Source organism: Mustelus asterias, chromosome 3 (assembly GCF_964213995.1).
Source record: "Mustelus asterias chromosome 3, sMusAst1.hap1.1, whole genome shotgun sequence".
In the NCBI taxonomy this organism is placed as follows: Eukaryota; Metazoa; Chordata; class Chondrichthyes; order Carcharhiniformes; family Triakidae; genus Mustelus; species Mustelus asterias.
This window is the reverse complement of record NC_135803.1, coordinates 42,345,612-42,370,727: the sequence shown is the minus strand read 5'-3', so window position 1 is coordinate 42,370,727 and position 25,116 is coordinate 42,345,612. Positions and strand designations below refer to the sequence as shown.

The 25,116-nt window shown below is 43.1% G+C and overlaps 1 protein-coding gene across 8 annotated transcripts in view; it reads right to left on the bottom strand.

The window, feature by feature from the left end:
- tbl1xr1a (TBL1X/Y related 1a) overlaps nt 1–25,116 on the bottom strand; it is a 173,753-nt gene that overhangs the window by 29,552 nt on the left and 119,085 nt on the right. For all 8 annotated transcript variants that reach the window (XM_078208063.1, XM_078208073.1, XM_078208077.1 and 5 more), the window contains 4 exons: nt 8,901–8,994; nt 5,586–5,684; nt 3,882–4,027; nt 372–594 (listed from right to left, as the gene is read on the bottom strand). In XM_078208063.1, coding sequence (XP_078064189.1) covers nt 372–594; nt 3,882–4,027; nt 5,586–5,643 — 427 coding nt within the window. In that variant the 5' untranslated portion in view covers nt 5,644–5,684; nt 8,901–8,994. The remainder of the gene's footprint in view (nt 1–371; nt 595–3,881; nt 4,028–5,585; nt 5,685–8,900; nt 8,995–25,116) is intronic.

The following is a 25,116-nucleotide window of genomic DNA, read 5'->3' as shown; positions in this document are numbered from 1 at the left end:
GAAGGGTAGGACAATCGGTAAAGGGGCGAGCAGTGGCTGGCAGCAGTCTATGGTTTTAATAGGAAGCCAAAAGGAGCACTCCTGCCCCACCTGACTCCCTAATACGGTAAGTAAAAAAGTCAAAATTTACTTTTCAGGTGGCAGCCTCCAGTGGTCCCTTTAAGGGCCACTGGCTTGACTTCAATCACCTGAAGAAACTGACTGCAATGTGCAACATGCTTGCTGTAGTCAGCCACAGTCTTATTTCTCAAAGGGGCCGAAACAGGTGTTAGATGCCCGATTTAAAAGTGTACATTTTTCCCTTAAGATACACGAAATGACATGGAAAACTAGAACAGAAAATGTACGTTCCTGTTCTCATTTCTACTTACTAGTAACAGTGTGTCCTCCATTCTCCTCTCCGTTTGCAGTATTCTCCCCATTCTTTGCAGCCCCTTGTTGACTAACTGCAGCGGCGGCGGCAGCAGCTGCTGCCGCTTGTTGTTGCTGCAACTTGTCTCTGTAAGCCTGCTGTCTTGTCTGCACCACGTCAGGCATTACAGCGTCAATTAAAGAAAGGGACTCAATGGGCCTCCCGTCAAATAGTGTGCCATCCTAGAACAGAGAGCTATGACTCAGAATAAAGATCTTGTTTTTGTTAACATTTAAAAAGGCACATTTCACCAATATTGTTTTGAATTGAATATCAAGGCAAGGTGGTTGCAAAACATAAAGCTACCTTCAGAGGGCTACAGGGAAAATACATATCAGCAGATTTTTTTCTTCTATTTGGCTTGCCACATTGGACACTGAATTATCATGGCATACATTGCTGATAATTTTCAGAAAGAGAAGATTAAGTAAGTAGTTGCTTGCAATTTACATTAAGCAGTAATCATTCCAATACACACAAAATTACGATCAAGTTGAATATTAGCCTTCTGGACAGCAAATTACTTCAGGTTATTTTTGGAATGCATACGATTGGGAAACACTTTCTGATGCATATTTTTTATTTTGGTGAAGGTGGGGGTGAGGGGGAACATAGGAGAAGGAAAGAAATAGCACAAAAGCTAGGTCAGGGAAGAAAAACATTGAAATGTAAGAGAGTTCCGTGACAACAGTATTGTGCACAACTGAAGACCTATCCCAAAACTAAATTGTGGTGCCTTTCGCATTTTCAAATTTCCTGTTAAAATCGTACTTCAGGATTATCAACAAGTCAATGCTGAATTAAGTTGAAAGTTATTCTTTAACAAATTAATGAGATATTAAATTGCTATACGAGCTTAGGGTGAAAAAAAACATTCACTTGGGCGGCACGGTGACACAGTGGCTAGCACTGCTGCCTCAGTGCCAGGGACCTGGGTTCGATTCCCGGCTTGGGTGACTGTGCATGGAGTTTGCATGTTCTCCCCGTGTCTGCATGGGTTTCCTCCCAGTGCTCTGGTTTCCTCCCGCACTCCAAAGATGTGCAGGTTAGGTTGATTGGCCATGCTAAATTGTCCTTAGTGTCAGGGGCCTAGCAGGGATTGTTGTTGGTGCAGGCTTGATGGGCCGAATGGTCTCCTTCTGCCCTGTAGGATTCTATGAATCTGGCATGCTGTTGTTTGCAAATTTAGGTTCAGCAGACTAGACTAGATTACAGTTATTGAGTAGGTGAGCCAAGGGTGCCAAATTCAGAATTGCATTTAAGAAATATGGATGACTGAAAGTTGCATACAAGGCACTTTAGAAAGAAAAAATCATAATCCCACCAAAACAAGTCAAACTAGCTTAGCAACTATGACCAGATGGCACTAATGTAACATTCAAGATAGAAGGTGTAAAACTAATGTTGAAATTAGCTGGAGAGAGATGACATGCCTATCCTTTTTATTCTATTCTATAGCATAAGGCTTTAGTGTTTTAATTTGGCCAGAAACTAAACTTAAATTCTGTTCTATTAATTACAAAAAGCAGTTAGTTCCCAACAGCTTGCCTTTGCATGGTTCTTTTACAAATATTCCAGGAAGAAAAGAGAGTGCAAGAAGCTTAAGGGTGGGGCAAAGAAAGGGTATATTGTGCAATAGACCATTTCAGAAGACTAAATGGGAGTGAGGTAGTATAGTCCTGAAGCAGGTTGCAAAGTGATGGGCAAAATGGTGAGAAATGTGTGGGTATGGTTTTTAAATTTTATATTCTGGACATATTAAGCTAACGTAGGTCAGCAGAGAGAGAGGAAACGAACAAATGGGACACAATACAGATGGTAGAACATTGGGCAACTTTAAGTTTCTATAGAGTGAAGGATGGAAGGATATTGAAATAGTTGAGGATAGAGGTGACAAAACGATGCACAAGTGCTGCACCTAATGGCACTAAGACAGAGAGCAGAGACAGGCAATGCTGATAGAATCATAGAACCCCCACATTGCAGATGGCGGCCATTCTGCCCATCAAGTCTGCACCAACCACAATCCCACCCAGGCCCTATTCCCATAACCCCACATATTTACCTTGCTAATCCCCTGACACGAGGGTTAATTTAGCATGGCCAATCAACCTAACCCGCATGTCTTTGGACTGTGGGAGGAAACCGGAGCACCCAGAGGAAACCCATGCAGACACGGGGAGAATGTGCAAACTCCACACAGTGGCCTGAGGCCGGAATTGAACCTGGGTCCCTGGCGCTGTGAGGCAGCAGTGCTAACCACTGTGCCACTGTGATATGTCAGAAGGAAGTGATATTGGTGCTAGATTGGATGATAAGTTTGAAATTTGCTTCAGAGTTGAATAGGTTAGCAGCAATGTTTTAAATTCTCATTAAGCCTGAGCAAATAGCGGAGAGGGATGGAATCAATGGCAAGAGAACTTATGTTTATGGCAAGAGCCAAAATCAATAGTTTCAGTTTTCCCAATATTCCGTTGGAAGATGTTTGGACTCAACCTGAACATGTCAGACATGCATTCTCAAAGCTTGGCGGTGGATGTGGGGTCAAGAGAGGTAGCAGAGGGGTACCCTTGGATATTAACTGCAATAATAATGAAATGGAGTTCATGTTTATGACTGATGCAACCAGGGCAGCATGTAGATGAGAAAGAAATGTGACAGGGAATAAATCCTTGGAGATTCAGGGTTTTACAACGTAGGTGTAGAAAGAAAAGTCGTTACTTATAGGTGCAGGGGAATGGGAAGAGATCAAAAAGTATTTGGCAACGATGGTCCCACTACCACCTTTGCTATTTGGCTGATCAAAGTGAAGGAAGGAATGTATGGGCAGGCAAGGAGGTTCAGGTATCAACCTGTTACCCATGTTTCTGAAAATGGCAAGGTGAGTCAACCATGACATTATTGACAAAGGTGTTGTTCACATTTTTGTTTTTAATAGTAAAGTATCACACAATCGATGGTTTAGGATTTGTAATGGTACTATAAAAGTTGAAAGATATAGTAGTCCAAACTAGATCCAAGTTAAATGGTCAAAAGATCAATACACAATAGTAAAAGCTACTTTGCTAACTAAGGAAAACACGCTTAAACTAAAATAGCTAACTAAACCAGTCTCCTAATACCATAAATTACTACTGCACCTAATTGATTCATCTTTTTCCAAAAACAAAAACCAGACACGAGTATACATGATCTTCCAACCCAATGAATTTCTTTCACTTGTTTTACAGGCTTCAGTCAACATTTTCATTTCAGTACTTTGAAATTTCAGGCAGTTCCATCAGAGTCTAAAATATATCTGTGGGATGAGCAAAATCAGCATGGAAATTTTCAGTGCAAAAAAAACTTATTTTTTAAAAAATCTAGAATTATTACAATAAAGTCCAATGAAGTGTGCAACGTATATAGAGCTCAATTTTGCTCATCCCACAATTCCAGTCATCCCCTCCCAAGTTTGTTGGATACGAACCTCATTGATACTGACTTCAGCCTCCACATACTGCAAACCTTTCTGTATGATCGAAATGAGAGCTGCTGGTGGCACCAGGGCACCATTAATATTGGACTGACTGATGTGACTCTCTATACCAAATGTGAACGCCGAATGGGAAAAACCTTGGATAATAAAAATAATGATTGACAATAGCTGAAACAATTTGCATTACACACACAGCAGTAAACAGGTTATTGATAAGTAATCAATCATGCTTTGTTTCCTGACATCAAATACGAGATTAATTATTTAGCGGTCACACAGCTTCAGGCCTCATCTACATACTGAAAATCCTGAAAACGGCGTGCATGACCTGTTTACAAATATTATCTGCTGTAACACATTTCATGTCAGGATTTATAATGTAAACAGCTGTAGATCATGGTTCGTTGATGAACTGGAATATTGAAAATGTCTTTCGAAAATGAAAAACTTCTGGGGCAGTTTCAAACAAAATCAAATTAAAAATTAATTACTTCACAACATTATTAAATTTAGCCACTGAATTGTTTTTTGTATCTTTTTTCTTTAATGTTTCTGGACCTTGACCGATCTCAAAAAACTAGGCTTTGATTGGAGATTGTTTTTTTACCTCAATGGTGTTCTGAGCATGCAGTTTTCAAAATTTTCACAAAGCATCATGCACATCAATGGAGTTGAAAGTTAGAAGGGTGCATCCCTTAATCATGTTAAGAGTCAAAAGTTTACTCCCCTCTCCCCAAATGAAAGTTCTTAAGAGAATGCATTCTCAAAGCTTTACTTCAGGCGAGTCATTCAACAAGTTTTGCTCAAAGAACAAAACTTGTATTCAGAATAGCAAGCCTCAACACTACATTTTCAGTGTTCCCCAATCCTAGGATCACTCCCACTACTGCCAGAACCCAAGAATTTCCCCACCCCCACCCAATTCGCCCTGATCCCATTCTTCTCCAAACCTCTTCCTTGAATGCTCCTCTAACTCCAACACTTCCAATGCTCCCAGACCCTGAAGCTCCTTTGAGGATAAATGCACCCTCAGACCCTATTCTAATATCCACACCTACATATAAATTAACAATCTGATTTCAAACATTGAAATAGAATAATGGAGTTTGAGGGGGCAGGGGTGTGGTAATTGGGCAGTTGTAAAATCACATTGTTGCTCACACTGTTCAAGTTTTATCTCAAAAGTTTACAATTGTTTTCATAAGTACATGTGTGGTAAGTACAGAGACCTGGAAATTGGGTAGTAGCCAAGGTATTTTCCAGTTGCTACCACAGCCTCTTGGATGCATAAAATAACACGCATCAAGTGTGTCACCCATCGTACTGGTAGGACAAACAAGAGGTGACCTTTGCCCTTGCCTGAAGCAGGCATTAACTCTTTGTTATGAAAACTAGGAGCCTAATACCTACTTCTGAGCCAGTGTTAACTTTACTCAGGGAAACTAACTGTAAACTGTAACAAAAAAAATACCCACTAAACGGCATCACCCTGTTCAGTGCCATCTTGGGATGCCAACAATCCACCGCCCTTGCTCTGCCAGCCGACCCCAGGCTCCAGTCCCTAACCCTTTCCCCACTCCACCCCCATGACCTCTGAACCCAAACACTTGGCCACCCACTTCTTCTGCTATCAGTATAACAGCTAGGAGGAATTCAAACATTTCAAAGCCGTATTTTAATATTTGATATACTTACCAGACTCCTGTAGATATCTATATACCAGAAAGTTGACCTCATCACTGCTAATACTCATCTTCAGTCCCACTTAAACCATGAGGTCATTACAGGGTAAGCCTATATACATATAAAGGTAGAATCAATCATTTTGCACATGCATTACTAGAAAATTAGGCTTGCAAATTAATTTCACTGCTACTCTTCACTTTACTAATGTGCAAGAAGACTGTTTCTCAATTAATCACCCTTATGCTAAGATTCAGGATTGCTTACTTATGATACACTAAACCCTAGTAGTTGCTGCAATTCAAATCTAATAAAAATGACATTTCAATTGTTCAGTTATCATAATTTCCTCCGTTTTTCCTGTGAAAAATCACAAGCCAGAGCTTCTACTTCAAAATTCAAATATCTACTGAAGGATTTTTAAGCTGTTTATTAGCCATTTTGAATAATCTCATAGTACATTTGTGAAACAGAATTGGCGATCAAGAACGTTATATAGCTGACACAAATCAGGATTCAACAATGCTCTTCGGCTAAAATATTTACACACTGTACAAGGGCACATTGTGATGGCACAGCTGGTCACTGGTGTAAAAAATAACTGACATATTCAAAATACTACATGCCACAAAGAAACAATCAAATTTCCAAAAGACATACATCATCAGCCTTACAGCCAAGGTTCTCGATTACTTTTATTGGAGGTTACAGGGATTCCCTAACTGTCTCTCGCATCATTTTAAAAAAATCAAAGACACACGATCAAAGTTATGAAAGTTACATTTGAGGGCTGCTACTGTTCCTCTCAATCAATTTGAAAACAATAAATGCAATTAGACTATTATTGTACTCATTCATCTTCTTTCCAGGCTACATGCCCTCAAACAAAACTAACAGACACAGATTTTGCAGTCCCAACAATGGTGGACACCAAAGGTCCCATTGGGCCACTTCAGGAAAGGGCTGAATGCTACCAATTACAATGATTTTCATGCCTTTTTTCTTAATGCTGATGTTAATGATTATCAAGGCTGCCTGGGAGATTTGGCACTATTAAATCATGAGACCGGGGTCTTCGGTCTCTGCCCCCGCGAGTGAATTTTTGGTCTTTCATCCAGGACCAGGACTTCACACTCTCCATCTGCTCACATCTCCGTCTGTGTCTCAACGCACTCACTCTATTTTTCTCTCTCTAGATTTGGGGGGGTTATTTCCCTATCTCAGTGTGGACCGAGAGATTCTCTCTCTCTCTGTCTGTCTGTGTCTGGCGATTAAGCCTCTCTCCATCCGTGTATGTGTTTGTCTTGTCTGCATCTCAATATGGTACCTGTGTTTCTTTTTTGGGGTCTGGTGTCTCTCTGCTGTTGAGCTGGTCTGATCTCAAGGAATGGGTCCTCAGCTCATGATGTCACTCAGGAGCATGAATGGCATCCTTAAGGGGCATGATTGCATAGGGAATTTGGCATGCTGGAAGACCTCACTTCTTCTCTCAATACTGGACCCCGATGATGCAGCAATTAGAAGCTCTCACTGGAACCATTTTCTATTTCTCTATGCGGTCAATGAAAAAAAATGCTGACCGTTTTGGGCTATACATTCTAGGCATTTTATGTTGATTTTGAGGAATTGAAGAGTAGTAACAGGGTTTACCATTCACTTAGAGGCCACTATTCTAAATACTTTGTAAACAAAATTAAATTTCAGTTTGTAGGAAGTGCCTGCTATGGAAGCTGGCCTTTGTCTTGAAAATAAAAATTAAAAAGTAACCCAAATTATAACGGGCCCTTTTAATCAAGAGGCAGTTCAGAGAAGCTTAACCAGACTAATACCTGGAATATGCGAGTTGTCTTATGAGGAAAGTTTGGACAGGCTAGGTTTATATCGACTGGAGTTTATAAGAGTAAGTATCTTGATTGAAATGTAGAAGATCCTCAGAGGTTTTGACAGGGTGGATGTGGAAAGAATGTTTCCTCTTGTAGGAGAATCTAGAATTAGGAGACAGAGTTTTCAAATAAGGAGTCGCTCACTTAAGACAGAGATGAGGAGAATTTTTTTCTCAGATGGTTGGTGGTCCCTTGAAGTCGAGGATGACGTCCATCAGGCTTGGTGAATCTTTAGGTGACTGAGTCGTCCGATTCTGGATCCACAGGCTTTTCCGCAGTGGAGGCATGTTGTTGCGCAGGAGAGTAGAATTCACACCCCTGGGTTGGCTCTCCTCTGTTGCTGCCATTCTGCCTCACTGTCAAGTTGCTGGGCTCCTTAGCAGCCTGCACTTCGATGGACCAGGTGGAGCCATGCTGAGTGGTCCACATCTTGTTGACTTCCAACAGTCTCTGTTGTCAAAGACACATTGGCACAACTTGAAGATGGCAGCACTGGCACAGAAGACTCACTACTGGACTTCCTTATCAATGTTAATCCCTTGGAAAAGGTGCTGTCGTGATATTGCAAGCGCTGCACATACTCTAGAGTCATCCGATAACATGGATGGCGTGGAGGATTCTCATCTGGCCTGGGGAAGGCTGGTGAAGGATTTCCACCTTGGCGATGTGTTGAAGAGGTCAAGTGCCCTTTGCATGTCCTGCACAGAGTGAGCCATCACGCTGGAGTCATCCACAAATGCGGACATGGTCTTTGTGATTCGGCAGATCCAGGAAAAAAATGCCGGGAGCTCAAGAAGGTAGTGAGTCTTCGAAACTCTCTTCCCCAAAAGATGGTTGAGGCAGTCTTGGAATATTTTTAACAGAGAGCTAGGTAGATTTTTGATAAGGTGGTGAAAGGTTATGTGGGGTAGGTGGGAATGTGGAGTTGAGGTTACATTCAGATGATCAGAATGGCGGAGCAGACTCAAGGGGCCAAGTGGCCTTTTCCTGCTCCTAATTTGTATGCCCTAACGACGTTAATCATATTTATTTACCAACATTATAATGTAGGTTTGATGATGAAATAGCAGCACATTTTATTTGAAGAATGCCTCTTAAAAGTATGACTGAACTTTGATGGCAGGGTTCAGATTGTAAATTAGCAGGACCTAGAAATGAAGGGGGCATGGTTTCATCTTGTATTAATTGATTTATTTTAAGACAGCTGCAATATTATTCAAAATGAGCTTTCCCAACAATCTTCCAAGATAGTTGTCAGTAATTCACCTTTTTTGTTAGTTAACAAATTTAGTATATGCAATAAATTGCCTTTAAGCTACATGTTCTCCAGTGAAGTAAATCTGTAAACACATTGCAAAACAAGAAAATCATCTGAAGCCAAGACAAACAAATTTAGAAAATCAATTGCTCCATGTTCATTTGAAAGAAGGCAGTTAAATCTTACCTTTCATGAATAGGCTATTAACACATTTTGAACTCTCAGGACAATTAAGGATGGATGTATCACGTCACCTTAGATCACTTGGCATGTGGTATAGCTGGAAAGGCAAAACACAAACAAAAGTGCTTACTAATGTGCTTGAACATCAATGCCTGTACATCTTTTAAGTACTAACAGGAGTATGTGTGGCATAATTTTTTCCTCTTAAGCTGTAGCTTTTGATTAAAATTTGCTGGGCAGTTAGGTGCTCTGTAAAGTTTATTAAGAGGCGGTTGAGCCTGTACAAGGATTTAAGAACTTGGTTTTATTTCAAAGTGTGGCCTGAATTCGAACCCAAGTTCACATGATGAAAGGGTCACCGCCCAACATATGTTATATATTTACTTTCTCAGACAACACAGGAATTGGAATTTTTAATGCATTTCAGACTATTATTTTTATTCTAATTCTGTGATTTAGAGTTTAAACAGGGTTGACCGGAGATCGCATACACATAAATTGTACTGCTAAAATCTCATTTGGAAATCTGTCAGATTTTACAGATTAAAGCTTTTAACTAATTACTTCCCTGGACATCTAGCCAGAGGTTTTCCTTACTGGTAAAATATACAAAAGTAAATTTCAGTGTGGGTACAGGATAACATTAGCTGGTAAACAGTAATATACCACAAGATTGCCATTCCAATGGGTTCGCATGAAATTTTATGAACCATATTAAGTATGTTAACTCGTTGGCAGTGTAGTAGGGAGCCAATTGGCCTATGCAATCCATACCAGCTTTCGATCCAAAACTAAACCACTGATCTCTTCTGAGAGCCCTTATCTTCATCTACTTCAAATAGTTATCTACATTAATAAACTTGCAGAATGGACAAATAATTGGCAAATGAAATTCAACACAGATGGATGTGTGTAGTACATTTTGGTAGGGAGAATAGGGAGATCACTTATTGCTTAGAAGTTGCGAGTCCAGCTAGGGTAGCGGAACCAAGGGAGTACAAATACACCAGAAGTTGCTCCACAGGTTAGCAAGGCCATTAAGATGCAAACCAAGTACTGGGCTTTATTTCTATAGGAATATAATTGAAAAGCAGTTATGCTAAACCTTGGTTAGTCCATATTTAAGAGGACTGCATGCATTTCTGGTCACCATGTTATAAAATAGACAATGAAGAGGGTAGAGAGAGGAATTACGAAGATTGTATCAAAAATGCCTGGGTAAAACGCAGGAAAGGATGGACAGGTTGGATCTCTTCTCTTGAGGAAAGGAAATTGAGTGGTGACCTAATAGAGATCTTTTCATGAAAAGGTATTTATAGGAGTGAATGCAGAGCTAATGTTTCCTGTTATGGGGAAGAGAAACTAGAGAGGCCATCAATCTAGGATAGTCACTAAAAAAAAATCTAATCACAGAATCATTACGATGTAGGAAGCGGCCATTCAGCCCATTGAGTCTACACTGACCCTCAAAGTGCATCCTATCTAATCCGACCTCCCTATAACGTTGCATGTTCTTTTCAGATAGCAATCCGATTCTCTTTTGAATATTTAGGGGGCAGCACGGTAGCACAGTGGTTAGCACTGCTGCTTCACAGATCCAGGGACCTGGGTTCGATTCCCGGCTCGGGTCACTGTCTGTGTGGAGTTTGCACATTCTCCTCGTGCCTGCGTGGGTTTCCTCCGGATGCTCCGGTTTCCTCCCACAGTCCAAAGATGTGCGGGTTAGGTTGATTGGCCATGCTAAAATTGCCCCTTAGTGTCCTGGGATGCGTAGATTAGAGGGATTAGCGGGCAAAATATTTGGGATGGAGGTCTGGGTGGGATTGTGGTCGGTGCAGACTCGATGGGCCAAATGGCCTCTTTCTGTACCGTAGGGTTTCTATGATTTCTATGATCTCGATCAAACCTGCCTCCACCACTCTCTCAGGACGTTCGTAGCAGACACCAACCCCTGGTGGATGAAAATAAATCCTCACTTGTACTCCTTTTGCCAACTGTTTTGAACCTGTGCTGTCTAGAGTCATAGAGGTTTACAGTATGGAAACAGGCCCTTCGGCCCAACTTGTCCATGCCACCCAGTTTTTAAACCCCTAACCTAATTCCAATTGCCCGCATTTGGCCCATATCCCTTTATACCAATCTTACCCAAGTAACGGTCCAAATCCTTTTTAAAAGACAAAATTGTACCTGCCTCTGACAGCTTGTTCCAGACACTCACCACCCTCTGTGTGGAACAATTGCCCCTCTGGACCTTTTTGTATCTCTCCCCTCTCACCTTAAACCTATGACCGCTAGTATTAGACTCCCCTACCTCTGGGAAAAGATGTTGACTATCTACCTCATCTACGCTCTTCATTATTTTATAGACCTCAATGAGATCACCCCTAAGCCTCCTACACTCCAGGGAAAAAAGTCTCAGTCTATCCAACCTCTCCTGATAACTTAAACCATCAAGTCCCGGGTAGCATCCTAGTAAATCTTCTCTGCATTCTTTCTAGTTTAATAATATCCTTTCTATAATAGGGTGACCAGAACTGTACACAGTATTCCAAGTGTGGCCTTACCAATGTCTTGTTCAATTTCTACAAGACATCCCAACTCCTGTATTCAAATATTCTGATCAATGAAACCAACATGCCGAATGCCTTCTTAACCACCCTGTCCACCTGTGACTCCACTTTCAAGGAACTATGAGCGTGTACTCCCTAGACCTCTCTGTTCTATAACTGTCCCAACGCCCTACCATTAACTGAGTAGGTCCTGCCCTGATTCGATCTACCAAAATGCATCACCTCTTAATGCTCTCGGGTGAGAACAGTTTGTCACCATTTATCTTGCCCATGCCCCTCAGGATCTTGAATACCTCTATAAAGAATCCTTCAGCCTTCTTTTCTCCAAGGAAAACAGACCCAGCCTCTCCAATTTATCCACGTAACTGCAGTTCCTTATCCCTGGATTCTTGTGAATCTCCTTTGTACGCTCGCCAATGCCTTTACATCGTTCCTCTAGTATGGCACCCAGAACTGAATGCAGTACTCCCGATGCGGCCTGACTAGCATCTTATACAAGTTCAATATAACCTCCTTTATCTTGTATTCAATGCCCCTATTAATAAAGATCTTGGGGTCTATATCCACAGATCTCTAAAGGTTGCCACTCAAGTGGATAGAGCTGTGAAGAAGGCCTATAGTGTGTTAGCTTTTATTAACAGGGGGTTGGAGTTTAAGAGCCGTGGGGTTATGCTGCAACTGTACAGGACCTTGGTGAGACCACATTTGGAATATTGTGTGCAGTTCTGGTCACCTCACTATAAGAAGGATGTGGAAGCGCTGGAAAGAGTGCAGAGGAGATTTACCAGGATGCTGCCTGGTTTGGAGGGTAGGTCTTATGAGGAAATGTTGAGGGAGCTAGGGCTGTTCTCTCTGGAGTGGAGGAGGCTGAGGGGAGACTTAATAGAGGTTTATAAAATGATGAAGGGGATAGATAGAGTGAATGTTCAAAGACTATTTCCTCGGGTGGATGGAGCTATTACAAGGGGGCATAACTATAGGGTTCATGGTGGGAGATATAGGAAGGATATCAGAGGTAGGTTCTTTACGCAGAGAGTGGTTGGGGTGTGGAATGGACTGCCTGCAGTGATAGTGGAGTCAGACACTTTAGGAACATTTAAGCGGTTATTGGATAGGCACATGGAGCACACCAGGATGATAGGGAATGGGATAGCTTGATCTTGGTTTCAGATAAAGCTCGGCACAACATCGTGGGCCGAAGGGCCTGTTCTGTGCTGTACTGTTCTATGTTCTAGGCCATAAGACATGGGAGCAGAATTAGGCCACTTGGCCCATCAAGTCTGCTCTGCCATTCAATCATGGCTGACATTTTTTTCATCCCCATTTTCCTGCCTTTTCCCCATAACCCCTGATCCCCTTATTAATCAAGAACCTATCCATCTCTGTCTTAAAGACATTCAATGGCCTGGTCTCTACAGCCTTCTGCAGCAAAGAGTTCCACAGATTCACCATTCTCTGGCTAAAGAAATTCCTCCTCAACTCTGTTTTAAAAGGTCATTTGTTTAGTCTGAGGTTGTGCCCTCTCGTTCTAATTTTTCCTACTGGTAGAAACATCCTCTCTATGTCCACTCTATCCAGGCCTCGCAGTATCCTGTAAGTTTCGATAAGATCCCCCCTCATCCTTCTAAACTCCAATGAGTACAGACTCAGAGTCAACCGTTCCTCATACGACAAGCTCTTCAGTCCAGGGATCATTCTTGTGAACCTCCTCTGGACCCTTTCCAAGGCCAGCACATCCTTCCTTGAATATAGGACCCAAAACTGCTCACAATACTCCAAATTGGGTCTGGCCAGAGTCTGATACAGCTCAGAAGTACATCCCTGCTCTTGTATTCTAGCCCTCTCAACATGAATGCTAACATTGCATTTGCCTTCCTAACTGCACATTAACCTTAAGGGAATCTTGAACAGTGACTCCCAAGTACCTTTGTGCTTCTGATTTCCTAAGCATTTCCCCATTTAGAAAATAGTCTTTGCCTCCATTCCTCCTTCCAATGTGCATAATCTCACACTTTTCCACATTGTATTCCATCTATCACTTCTTTTCCCACTCTCCTATATGCTTATATTTCTTATATGTCTCCTATATCCTCTATGTATTATATGCTTTATTAACTACTCTTTCAATATGTCCTGCCATCTTCAATAACTTATATACCTGTACACTGAGGTCCCTCTGTCCCTGCACTTTTTTTTGTGTCTCCCTTTATTTTATACAGTCTATCCATATTCTTTAATTTCATCTGTCATTTCTCTGCCCAATCCACCAATATGCCCATGTGCTTTTGAAGTTAACAGTTGACAATGTTTCCAATCTTCATATCATCTGCAAACATGTTCTGGAAACCACAGTCTACGTCATTAATATACGTCAGGAAGGCCAAGGGTCCCAACACTGACCCCTGGGAAACGCCATTGAAAACTTCCTTCAATTGAAAAAAAAAGCTATTTTTCACTGATCTCTGTTTCCTGTTACTCAACACTTTGTTATACAAATGCCTACGCTTTCCCTTTTATTCCAGGAGTTAGAATTTTGCTCAAGTTTGTTGTGTGGCAGTGTATCAAATGTCTTTTGAAAATCCATATACACCACATCAATAGTGTCGCTCTCATCAACATGCGCTGTTACCTCCTCAAAAACTCCAGCGAGTTAGTTAAACATGGTTTTCCCTTAATGAATCCATGCTGGCTTTCCTTAATTATCCTGCACTTGTCTAACTGTTGGTTTTGTTCCGAAATATAGTTTCCAGAAGTTTCCCAACCAATAAAAAGTCAATCTGGCTGGTGTGTAATTTGCTGGCTTTATTCTGTTGCCCCTTTTTGAACAAAGGAATAACACTGGCAGTTATCCTGTCCTCTGCCATCACCCCAATGTCTAGAAAAAACTAGACGATTATCTAATAGGGAACTCATAAAAAAATGTCATTACACAAAGAGTGGTGAGAATGTGGAGTGTTTGAAGATAATAGTATGGGTGGATTTAAGGGGAAGTGAGACAAACGTATGGAGTGAGAAGAGGCTAGAGGGCGATGATGATGAATTTTGATGAGGAAAGATGAAATGACTCGATTGGAATATAAACACCAGCTTGGATTGATTGGGCCGAATGGTCTGTTTCTGTGCTGGATATCCTACGTCATACTATGTACGTCTCCCTTAAAAGTTACAATCGTCTCGATCAACTGCTCCTGTTATAAAACATTTTAAACCCTAACAACTGTGCATCAACGAAACTCCCCAAACCCATCTCTGGAAATAATTTTAAATTGTTGACCCCGGTTACTAACACCCACTCAGAGGAAATAAACCTTCCCTATTCACTCCATCAAAATCCCTCGATTTTAAAAATCTCCATTCATTCTGCTGATCCTGTGGAAGTAGTCTTAGTATATTGCTGTTTAAATGCAGGTGTTCGGAAATGATTAATGCCTTTCAAATAAGCAGAACCTAACTGCAGTTACCATAGAACCATAGAAAATTACAGCTCAGAAACAGGCCTTTTGGCCCCTCTTGTCTGTGCCGAGCCATTTTTTGCCTAGTCCCACTGACCTGCACTTGGGCCATATCCCTCCACACCCCTCTCATCCATGAACCTGTCCAAGTTTTTCTTAAATGTTAAAACATTAATGTTACCACTTTATCCGGCAGCTCATTCCACACTCCCACCACTCTCTGCGTGAAGAAGCCCCCCCTAATATTCCCTTTAAACTTTTCTCCTTTCACCCTTAACCCATGCCCTCTGGTTTTTTTTTCCCCTAGCCTCAGTGGAAAAAGCCTGCTTGCATTCACTCTATCTATACCCATCAAAATCTTATACACCTCTATCAAATCTCCCCTCATTCTTCTACGCTCCATGGAATAAAGTCTCAACCTAGTCAATCTCTCTCTGTAACTCAGCTTCTCAAGTCCCGGCAACATCCTTGTGAACCTTCTCTGCACTCTTTCAACCTTATTTATATCCTTCCTGTAACTAGGTGACCAAAACTGTACACAATACTCTAAATTTGGCCTCACCAATGCCTTATATAACCTTACCATAACACTCCAACTTTTATACTCGATACTCTGATTTATAAAGGCCAATGTACCAAAGGCACTCTTTACGACCCTATCCACCTGTGACGTCACTTTTAGGGAATTCTGTACCTGTATTCCCAGATCCCTCTGTTCAACTGCACTCTTCAGAGTCCTACCATTTACCCTGTACGTTCTACTTTGGTTTGTCCTTCCAAAGTGCAATATCTCCCGGACGACCGTATCTGTGCTGGGTGTGTTGAGCTGCGGTTCCTAAGGGACCATGTTAGGGAACTGGAATTGCAGCTCGAGGACCTTCGCCGGGTTAGGGATAGTGAGGAGGTCATTGACAGGAGCTATCGGCAGGTGGTCACACCGGGACCACGGGAGGAGGGTAACTGGGTAACAGTGAGGAAGGAGAAAGCTCGGTTGATGGTGAGCACCCCGGTGGATGTGCCCCTTAATAATAAGTACTCCTGTCTGAGTACTACTGGGGAGGACAGCCCACCTGGGGGAAGCAGCGGTGGCAGTGTCTCTGGAGCTGAGCCTGGCCCAGTAGTGCAAAAGGGTGAGGAAAGGAGGGTAGTGCTAATTGGGGACTCTACGGTGAGGGGGTCAGATAGGCGTTTTTGCGGACACAGACGGGACTCTCGGATGGTGGTTTGCCTCCCTGGTGCAGGGGTCCGGGATGTCTCTGGTCGAGTCCCAGAAATCCTGAAGGGGGAGGGAGAGGAGCCGAAGGTCGTGATGCATATAGGTACTGCTGACATAGGTAGGAAGAGGGAAGGGGTCATGAAAAGAGAATATAGGGAGTTAGGTAGACAGCTGAGAAAGAGGAATGCAAAGGTAGTAATCTCGGGATTGCTGCCTGTGCCGCGGGAGAGTGAGAACAGGAATCGGTGGAGAATGAATGCGTGGCTGAGGGACTGGAGCAAGGGACAAGGATTTGGGTACTTGGATCATTGGGACCTCTTTAGGGGCAGGTGTGACCTGTTTAAAAAAGACGGGTGGCACTTGAATCCCAGGGGGACCAATATCCTGGCGGGAAGGTTGGCTAAGGCTACTGGAGAGACTTTAAACTAGAAAGGTTGGGGGGAGGGAATCGAAATGAGGGGACTGAGAGCGAGGAGGTTAGCTCGCAAATAGATAAGGAATGTAGACAGGGTAAGAGGGAGGTTAGACGAGTGATGGAGAAGGGAAGTGCTCAGGCTGAAGGTCTGAGATGTGTCTATTTTAATGCCAGGAGTGTAGTGAATAAAGTGGATGAGCTTAGAGCGTGGATTGCTGCTTCGAATTGTGATGTGGTGGCCATTACGGAGACTTGGATGTCTCAGGGACAGGACTGGGTGCTTCAGGTGCCGGGTTTTAGATGTTTCAGGAAGGACAGGGAGGGAGGCAAGAGAGGGGGGGGGGGAGTGGCACTGTTGATCAGGGATAGTGTCACGGCTGTAGAGAAGGTGGACGCCGTGGAGGGATTGACTACGGAGTCTCTGTGGGTGGAGGTTAGGAACAGGAAGGGGTCGGTAACTTTGCTGGGTGTTTTCTATAGGCCGCCCAATAGTAACAGAGATGTTGAGGAGCAGATGGGGAAACAGATCCTGGAGAGATGTAGGAATAACAGAGTTGTCGTGATGGGAGATTTTAATTTCCCAAACATAGATTGGAATATCCCTAGGGCTAGGGGTTTGGATGGAGAGGAGTTTGTTAGGTGTGTCCAGGAGAGTTTCCTGACACAGTATGTGGATAAGCCTACTAGAGGAGAGGCTGTACTTGATCTGGTGCTGGCTAATGAACCTGGACAGGTGGAGGATCTCTCGGTGGGTGAGCATCTTGGGATAGCGATCATAATTCTATCTCCTTCACGATAGCATTGGAAAGAGATAGGATCAGGCAGGCTAGGAAAGTGTTTCTCTGGAATAAAGGGAAATACAGTGTCATCAGGGAGGAAATTAGACGGGTAAATTGGAAGGAGGCATTCTTGGGGAAAAGTACCGAAGGAAAGTGGAGGATTTTCAAGGAATGTTTGTCTGGAGCTCTGCATGACAACGTTCCGATGAGACAGGGGGGTGTTGGTAGGGTACGGGAACCGTGGTGCACGAAGGTTGTGATGAACCTGGTGAATAAGAAAAGAGAGGCGTACAGAAGGTTCAGAGAGCTAGGAGGTGTTAAGGATTTAGAGGAGTATACGGGATGTAGGAAGGAGCTTAAGAAGGAAATTAGGAGAGCGAGAAGGGGTCATGAGAAGACCTTGGCGGGTAAGATTAAGGAGAATCCCAAGGCTTTCTACAAATATGTCAAGAGTAAAAGGATGAGATCGGAAGGCATAGGACCCTTAAAAGGTGAAGGGGGAAAAGTTTGTGCGGAACCGTTAGAAATGGCGGAGGTGCTTAATGAATACTTTACCTCGGTATTCACGGTGGAAAGGGATCTGGGTGGTTGTACTGCTGGTTTGCGGTGGACAGAAAGGATCGAGCATGTGGACATAAAGAAAGAGGATGTGTTGGAACTATTGAATGGCATCAAGGTTGGTAAGTCGCCGGGACCGGATGGGATGTACCCCAGGTTACTGTGGGAGGCGAGGGAGGAGATTGCGGAGCCTTTGGCGATGATCTTTGCATCGTCGATGGAGACAGGAGAGGTTCCGGAGGATTGGAGGATTGCAGATGTGGTCCCTATATTCAAGAAAGGGAACAGGGACAGCCCGGGAAATTACCGACCGGTGAGTCTAACCTCAGTGGTTGGTAAGTTGATGGAGAGGATCCTGAGAGACAGGATTTATGATCATCTAGAGAAGTTTAGTATGATCAAAAGTAGTCAGCACGGCTTTGTCAAGGGCAGGTTGTGCCTTACGAGCCTGGTTGAGTTCTTTGAAAATGTGACCAAACACATTGACGAAGGAAGAGCGGTGGATGTGGTCTATATGGACTTCAGCAAGGCGTTCGATAAGGTCCCCCATGCAAGACTTCTTGAGAAAGTGAGAGGGCATGGGATCCAAGGGGCTGTTGCCTTGTGGATCCAGAACTGGCTTGCCTGCAGAAGGCAGAGAGTGGCTGTGGAGGGGTCTTTCTCTGCATGGAGGTCAGTGACCAGTGGAGTGCCCCAGGGATCTGTTCTGGGACCCTTGCTGTTTGTCATTTTCATAAATGACCTGGATGAGGAAGTGGAGGGATGGGTTGGTAAGTTTGCTAACGACACCAAGGTAGGTGGTGTTGTGGATAGTTTGGAGGGATGTCAGAAGTTGCAGCGAGACATAGATAGAATGCAAGACTGGGCGGAGAAGTGGCAGATGGACTTCAACCCGGATAAGTGTGTGGTGATCCATTTTGGCAGATCCAATGGGATGAAGCAGCAGTATAATATGAAGGGTACCATTCTTAGCAGTGTAGAGGATCAGAAGGACCTTGGGGTCCGGGTCCATAGGACTCTTAAATCGGCCTCGCAGGTGGAGGATGCGGTCAAGAAGGCGTACGGCGTACTGGCCTTCATTAATCGAGGGATTGAGTTTAGGAGTCGGGAGATAATGCTGCAGCTTTATAGGAGCCTGGTTAGACCCCACTTGGAGTACTGCGCGCAGTTCTGGTCACCTCATTACAGGAAAGATGTTGAAGCCATTGAAAGGGTGCAGAGGAGATTTACAAGGATGTTGCCTGGATTGGGGGGCATGCCTTATGAGGATAGGTTGAGGGAGCTTGGTCTCTTCTCCCTGGAGAGACGAAGGATGAGAGGTGACCTGATAGAGGTTTACAAGATGTTGGGAGGTCTGGATAGGGTAGACTCTCAGAGGCTATTTCCAAGGGCTGAAATGGTTGCTACGAGAGGACACAGGTTTAAGGTGCTGGGGGGTAGGTACAGAGGAGATGTCAGGGGTAAGTTTTTCACTCAGAGGGTGGTGGGTGAGTGGAATCGGCTGACGTCGGTGGTGGTGGAGGCAAACTCGTTGGGGTCTTTTAAGAGACTTCTGGATGAGTACATGGGATTTAATGGGATTGAGGGCTATAGATAGGCCTAGAGGTAGGGATATGATCGGCACAACTTGTGGGCCGAAGGGCCTGTTTGTGCTGTGGCTTTCTATGTTCTATGTTTCTATCTCACACTTGGTCTGCGTTAAATTCCATTTGCCATTTTTCAGCCCATTTTCCTAGTTGGTCCAAATCCCTCTGCAAGCTTTGAAAACCTTCCTCACTGTCCACTACACCTCCAATCTGTGTATCTTCAGCAAATTTGCTGATCCAATTTACCACATTATCATCCAGATCATTGATATAGATGACAAACAACAATGGACCAGTTAAACAACTTGCAGAGGTGCAGTTAAACAACTTGTAGAAATATCAAGAAACAGGACAGGTTTAAAAAACATTCACTGTGGTCTAATATTTCAATCATCAGAAATCAATCCAAACCAAGATGCCCAAGGACAACAATTCACACTAAACCCCATTTTATCATTAAATAATTTCTCAACCACGTTGAGCAGGTTCAAAGCTTTACCTGTTCACTGTTTATTTTCACCAATATGTGGTTTAGTCTTGACTTGTAATTTTCTTTTTTTGTTTAAAAGTTACTCGATTGTGCAGTTATTCATATTCTAATAAAATGCATTGACTTTCTACATTTCTTACAAAATCCTTTTTTATTCCAAAAGAAGAATGAAGATTGCATGCCATAGAGTGGTAGCATATGGCAGAACACTGAATTGTAGCTGAGCTCCCAGGCTTAGTGGGACAAAGGCATCAAGCAGAAGTGATGCACTCAAGGGAGTGAGTCAATCTGTGCCACACTTCCACAATTGCTAACAGATCTGAAAGCAGACTGTCTGCCAGCTCAATCAACTAGAGAATATGCCTGACATAGGAAAGACTTAAAAAGCATCAGTCCAACTGTTATTTTAAATATGTAACCATCACAGGCACTTGATAGGCAGCAGAGTTGGATGCAGCTTCACAACTATCCCTCAAACCACCAATTACAGCCCCTGCGTGAACAAACTGACCAATTGCTGGTTCCACAAATGTCACCTTCTGGCACAGGATTACATATTTTAAACAAACCGTCATACAATTGCTATTCTTCACGTCAGCCTGAATGGTGAATGATGGCAAGCTGTGCCTGTGAATCTCACCAGTCAAACCTAATTCTCTTCTCAGCTGATGTCCACACAAACCCACTTCCAAGAACAACCATCAAGAGCAGGAACACAGGCCAAATGTTCACTTTTCCACACCAAGCCCTTTACAGTTACCCTCAGAGGTCAGCCAACCCTGGGATCAAACTTGGGCATTTCTTGATCTGTGTGAACAGCTATCAATTGGATAACCTCTTTAATCAAGAGCAGGTACTGATGCTTTGTTTTCCCCACAATACATTTAGAGATACTATTCAGTTTTGATTACTGCTGTAGAGTAGAACAATATCCATCCACATTCTGGTGGGATTTTCATCACTTGATGTGAATTGAGTTAATTTTAAACTATCTAAATACAGGCAAATGGAATAGTGCTGCTCTGAGCTTTACGTTCTCTTACATTTCAAGAAAGTCATATGAATTGGGAAAGACTGCTGAAAGTGTAAGGAGGATTAGCAAATTATTTTCCACTTCAGGATCTTCGCAGAGTCCTATGCAGTGTGCTAGTGAAGTTCAATTCAATTCAGACAAGTAGGACAAAATCTCCTTTTATGACGGTATGGTGGCACAGTGGTTAGCACTGCTGCCTCACAACACCAGGGAGGTGGGTTCAATTCCCGGCTTGGGTCACTGTCTGTGCGGAGTCTGCACGGGTTTCCTCTGGGTGCTCCGGTTTCCTCTCTCAGTCCGAAAGACATGTTGGTTAGGTGTATTGGCCATGTTAAATTCTCCCTCAGTGTCGAACCGGCGTCGGAGTGTGGCAACTAGGGGATTTTCACAGTAACTTCATTGCAGTGTTAATGTAAGCCTACTTGTGGCACTAATAAATAAAACGTTTTGTTTAAAAACTTGAAATCAACTTGGAAGGATTCTAGTCAATTCTAAATAACTGCAGGCCACAATTTAAAACGGTCCATAATCAAATATGACATCATCAAGAGTGATCAATGCAATAGCTGTATTAGGGCACTTCATAAAGGGGAGGGGGGGATGAGTTTGACAGATTAAATTATAAATATTAAATTCAAAGTGCCATGGAATCCACACCATTTATTCTATAATATAAAAGAAATTCAGAAACAGTTCAGCACAAGTAAACTTGCAAATTCACTATGTTACGAAGAAGCTTGCTTAGTTTTCACATGGCAAGAAAAGACAGCCGCTGAAACAGTAATTTTAACCTGCTGACAGCAGCACAGCTTGTTCCAGAGTTCCAGAAAAATCAATTCTTTAGGTAGAAATAGGGCACCTCCAAAACCAATAAGCCACTTCATTTAACCTCCCTGTTCTGGTACCAAATTGAGGTCTGCCATCTGCAGTGGTGTAATGATAAAATACTTTTATTTCGTATCAGGATATGCTACATCTGACCTGTGAGTAATGAGAGCAATTTTTGAGAAAAGTTAAAAAATTTCATCAGGCAAAAAAAAAAATTGCCTCACTTGTAAACACCAAGGACCCGACTTTACCATCGCATTGTACCCGTTTTCAGGTGTGAAAACTTGGTAAAGTCAGGCATGAGGCGAGTAGCGCGATCCGTGCCCACTTCCGTGCTAATTCTCCCTTTACCAAAGCCCGAAAATGGCTGCGATTGGGACTGTACCCAAAACAGGCACGACGATCATTTAAATTGACTTAATGGGCTGCCCAACCTTACCAGCACTTCCCACTTTACCACCGCATTCGCCCATCTAGATTCGGCACGAAACAGACATGCTCCACAAAAGTCCAATTCGGACGCTCCAGTTAGTGAGGTGGTAGGTGCCTAACATCCGACGGCTCTCTGCTTGAGATTGGTTGGCCGGTTGGGGGGGGGGGGGGGGTCCGCTGCCACTCTGCCTGAGATCAGTGATGGGGAAAGGGCAGGGGAAGGGCCTGCGATTGATCTGGGTGGCCGAGATCAGTAATGTTGGGGGGGGGGGCAATGTCTGTGGGAGCCGGGGGAGGCATTATCTGGCCCGGGAGCAATGTGGCAGAGGAGCCGCATTCTATCATTTTTTTTGCGTATGCGCAGTTGGAGGCGCTGATCGGAGCTGCAAGGTTTTGGGCAGTGGAGCAGGCTTGAAGGGCCGAATGGCCTACTCATGCTTCTCGTTTCCATGTTTCAAACTGCCCATTTGATGATTATTTTGTCGGTGGCAAGTGCCCCCAACCACGCGGAGAAGCCTCCATCTTCAAGGAGGTAGCCACCTTGCAGTTGTCCAGAGAGCTTGGGCAGCACAATGCGGAATCACTGATATTTTTTCAGGCAGAGTGCGTATGGGGGCACCTGAGAACGGGTCTAAAAGTCGGATCTGAAACACTCCCAGTTTCAAATCCACCCAGCACTTAGAATCAAAATGGTAAAATAGGGCCCCAAGATTCAGGAAAAGTATTATCTAAATATGCATACATAGGCAAATACATCACACACAGATTATACATAACATTATAGGATATAGTTTTACGTATAAACAGGTTAGGGGGTCCCTCTGTTCACCTCCTGTTCCCACTATTTCCTCCAATTTGCGTCCTCAAACCCCACCCTTTTCTGTTCTCTATCCATTCTACACCTCCTTCCCATCCTAGTCCAGTAGTTTCTGCAGCAGACAAACACCTGCATCCTCTCAATCAGGATTAAGGACTGGGATTGCTTGTATTGTAGGCAGGATGAGAGGTAATCTAATAATGCTGCTGCTATGAGTGGAACCACAGGGCGCAAAGGGGGTGTAGTATGCTGTGCACCGCTGGGAGAGGGCCAATGCAGTTGCTGACAATTACACCTCCTGGCATATCTGGAACTAACCTGGTGCTGAAGCCTGACCCCAAATATCTGGAGTTGCAGCAGGCAGGTATTTAGCCTTCAGCTTAAGCTGGATTTCAAAGCCTGGTGCAGGCAAATACTAAAGTACATTTATAGTGTTTGCCTGCATTACTTTCAACTACAAATTAAATCTTTATTTTTCTATTCAAAGAGAACAAGTTCATGTTACTGCCAGCAGGAAGAAGTGTGGAAGACTGTTGGGGGACTGCTGCGATGGATCACACACACAAAATTCCTGAGACGAGAAGCAATTCTACAATTGTTGTCGGCTGGACGGTGGGTTTATCCTACACATCTGAAGTGAAGGCCAACAACAACAGTACTCTGCTTAGACTGCAACTTGAGTACTGCATCAAAATCCGGTCAGATGGAAGGCACAAGGATGCTGAAGGCAATGCAGCAAAACACCACAGATCAAAGCCTGGTGTTGTGAGTCTAGGAAATGAGAGAATACTGGAGAAACCTGCCTGTTCTATAGAATTGTAGACAGTTACAACACAGGAGATGTTCACTCAGATGTCTTACCTATGCTGGCTCCTTGAAAAAGCAGTCATGCATTAGTCCCACACAATCATTTTTTGTCTATAATCCTGTAAATTTCCCATCCCTCAAGTACCTGTCAGTTTTCCTGTTAAAATTATTTGTCAAGCTTTTTTTTTTATAAAAATCGGCTCTTAAAAAGTAATTGAGGCATCTCACATATTCCTCTGGGGATTTTGCCAGCAAGTGAAATGTAGCACGTGTTGTAGAAATTTTGAGATATCAATTTTATTTCACAGTCTTCTATCAAAAGAGGTGTTTTTTATGGTTCAAGTCAATTGGTATACCTTTAGGAGAGAGAGAGAGATAGCAATAATAATAACAGGGACCTGGGTTTGATTCCCAGCTTGGGTCACTGTCTGTGTGGAGTTTGCACATTCTCCTCGTGTCTGCGTGGGTTTCCTCCGGGTGCTCCGGTTTCCTCCCACAGTCCAAAGATGTGCGGGTTAGGTTGATTGGCCATGCTAAAATTGTCCCTTAGTGTCCTGAGATGCGTAGGTTAGAGGGATTAGTGGGTAAAATATGTAGGGATATGGGGGTAGGGCCTGGGTGGGATTGTGGTCGGTGCAGACTCAATGGGCTGAATGGCCTCTTTCTGTACTGTAGGGTTTCTATGATTTCTATGATTAATACTGACACTTTACCATTGTAACTCTTGATAAAATAGTTTTCTTTTAAGATGGCTGCATGCATTGCATTTTGAATGGTTTATTATTACTCTATCAACTACTATGAATATTACTGCATGTTTAAAAAGGGATAAAATTTGTTCGGCCACTACAGATTCAGGACTATTAATTCATTCTGAAGTCAGATGGTGAAATAGGAAACCAGGTGTCAATCTTTTACTTCATACGAGATTTATTATCATGATACAAATTCACAAGTCTGCCTCTTCCCTAACCAAGTGTCCCAGAATTCCCTCTTAAATCTTTCAACTCACGCATGCCTGCCACAGGACGATTTGTTTTGAAATTGAATTCAAATTTGACCATCTACCACGGTGGGATTTGAGCCTGGAACCCCAGAACATTGCTCTAGGTCAGTGGATTTACCAGTTCAGTGACTATACCCATGTGCTCAAAGTACTTAATCAATCAATACCCTTCATCTGTATATCTATCCTTCACCCTAATAATGCAATGAACATTGGAAATCTCTCTTTCC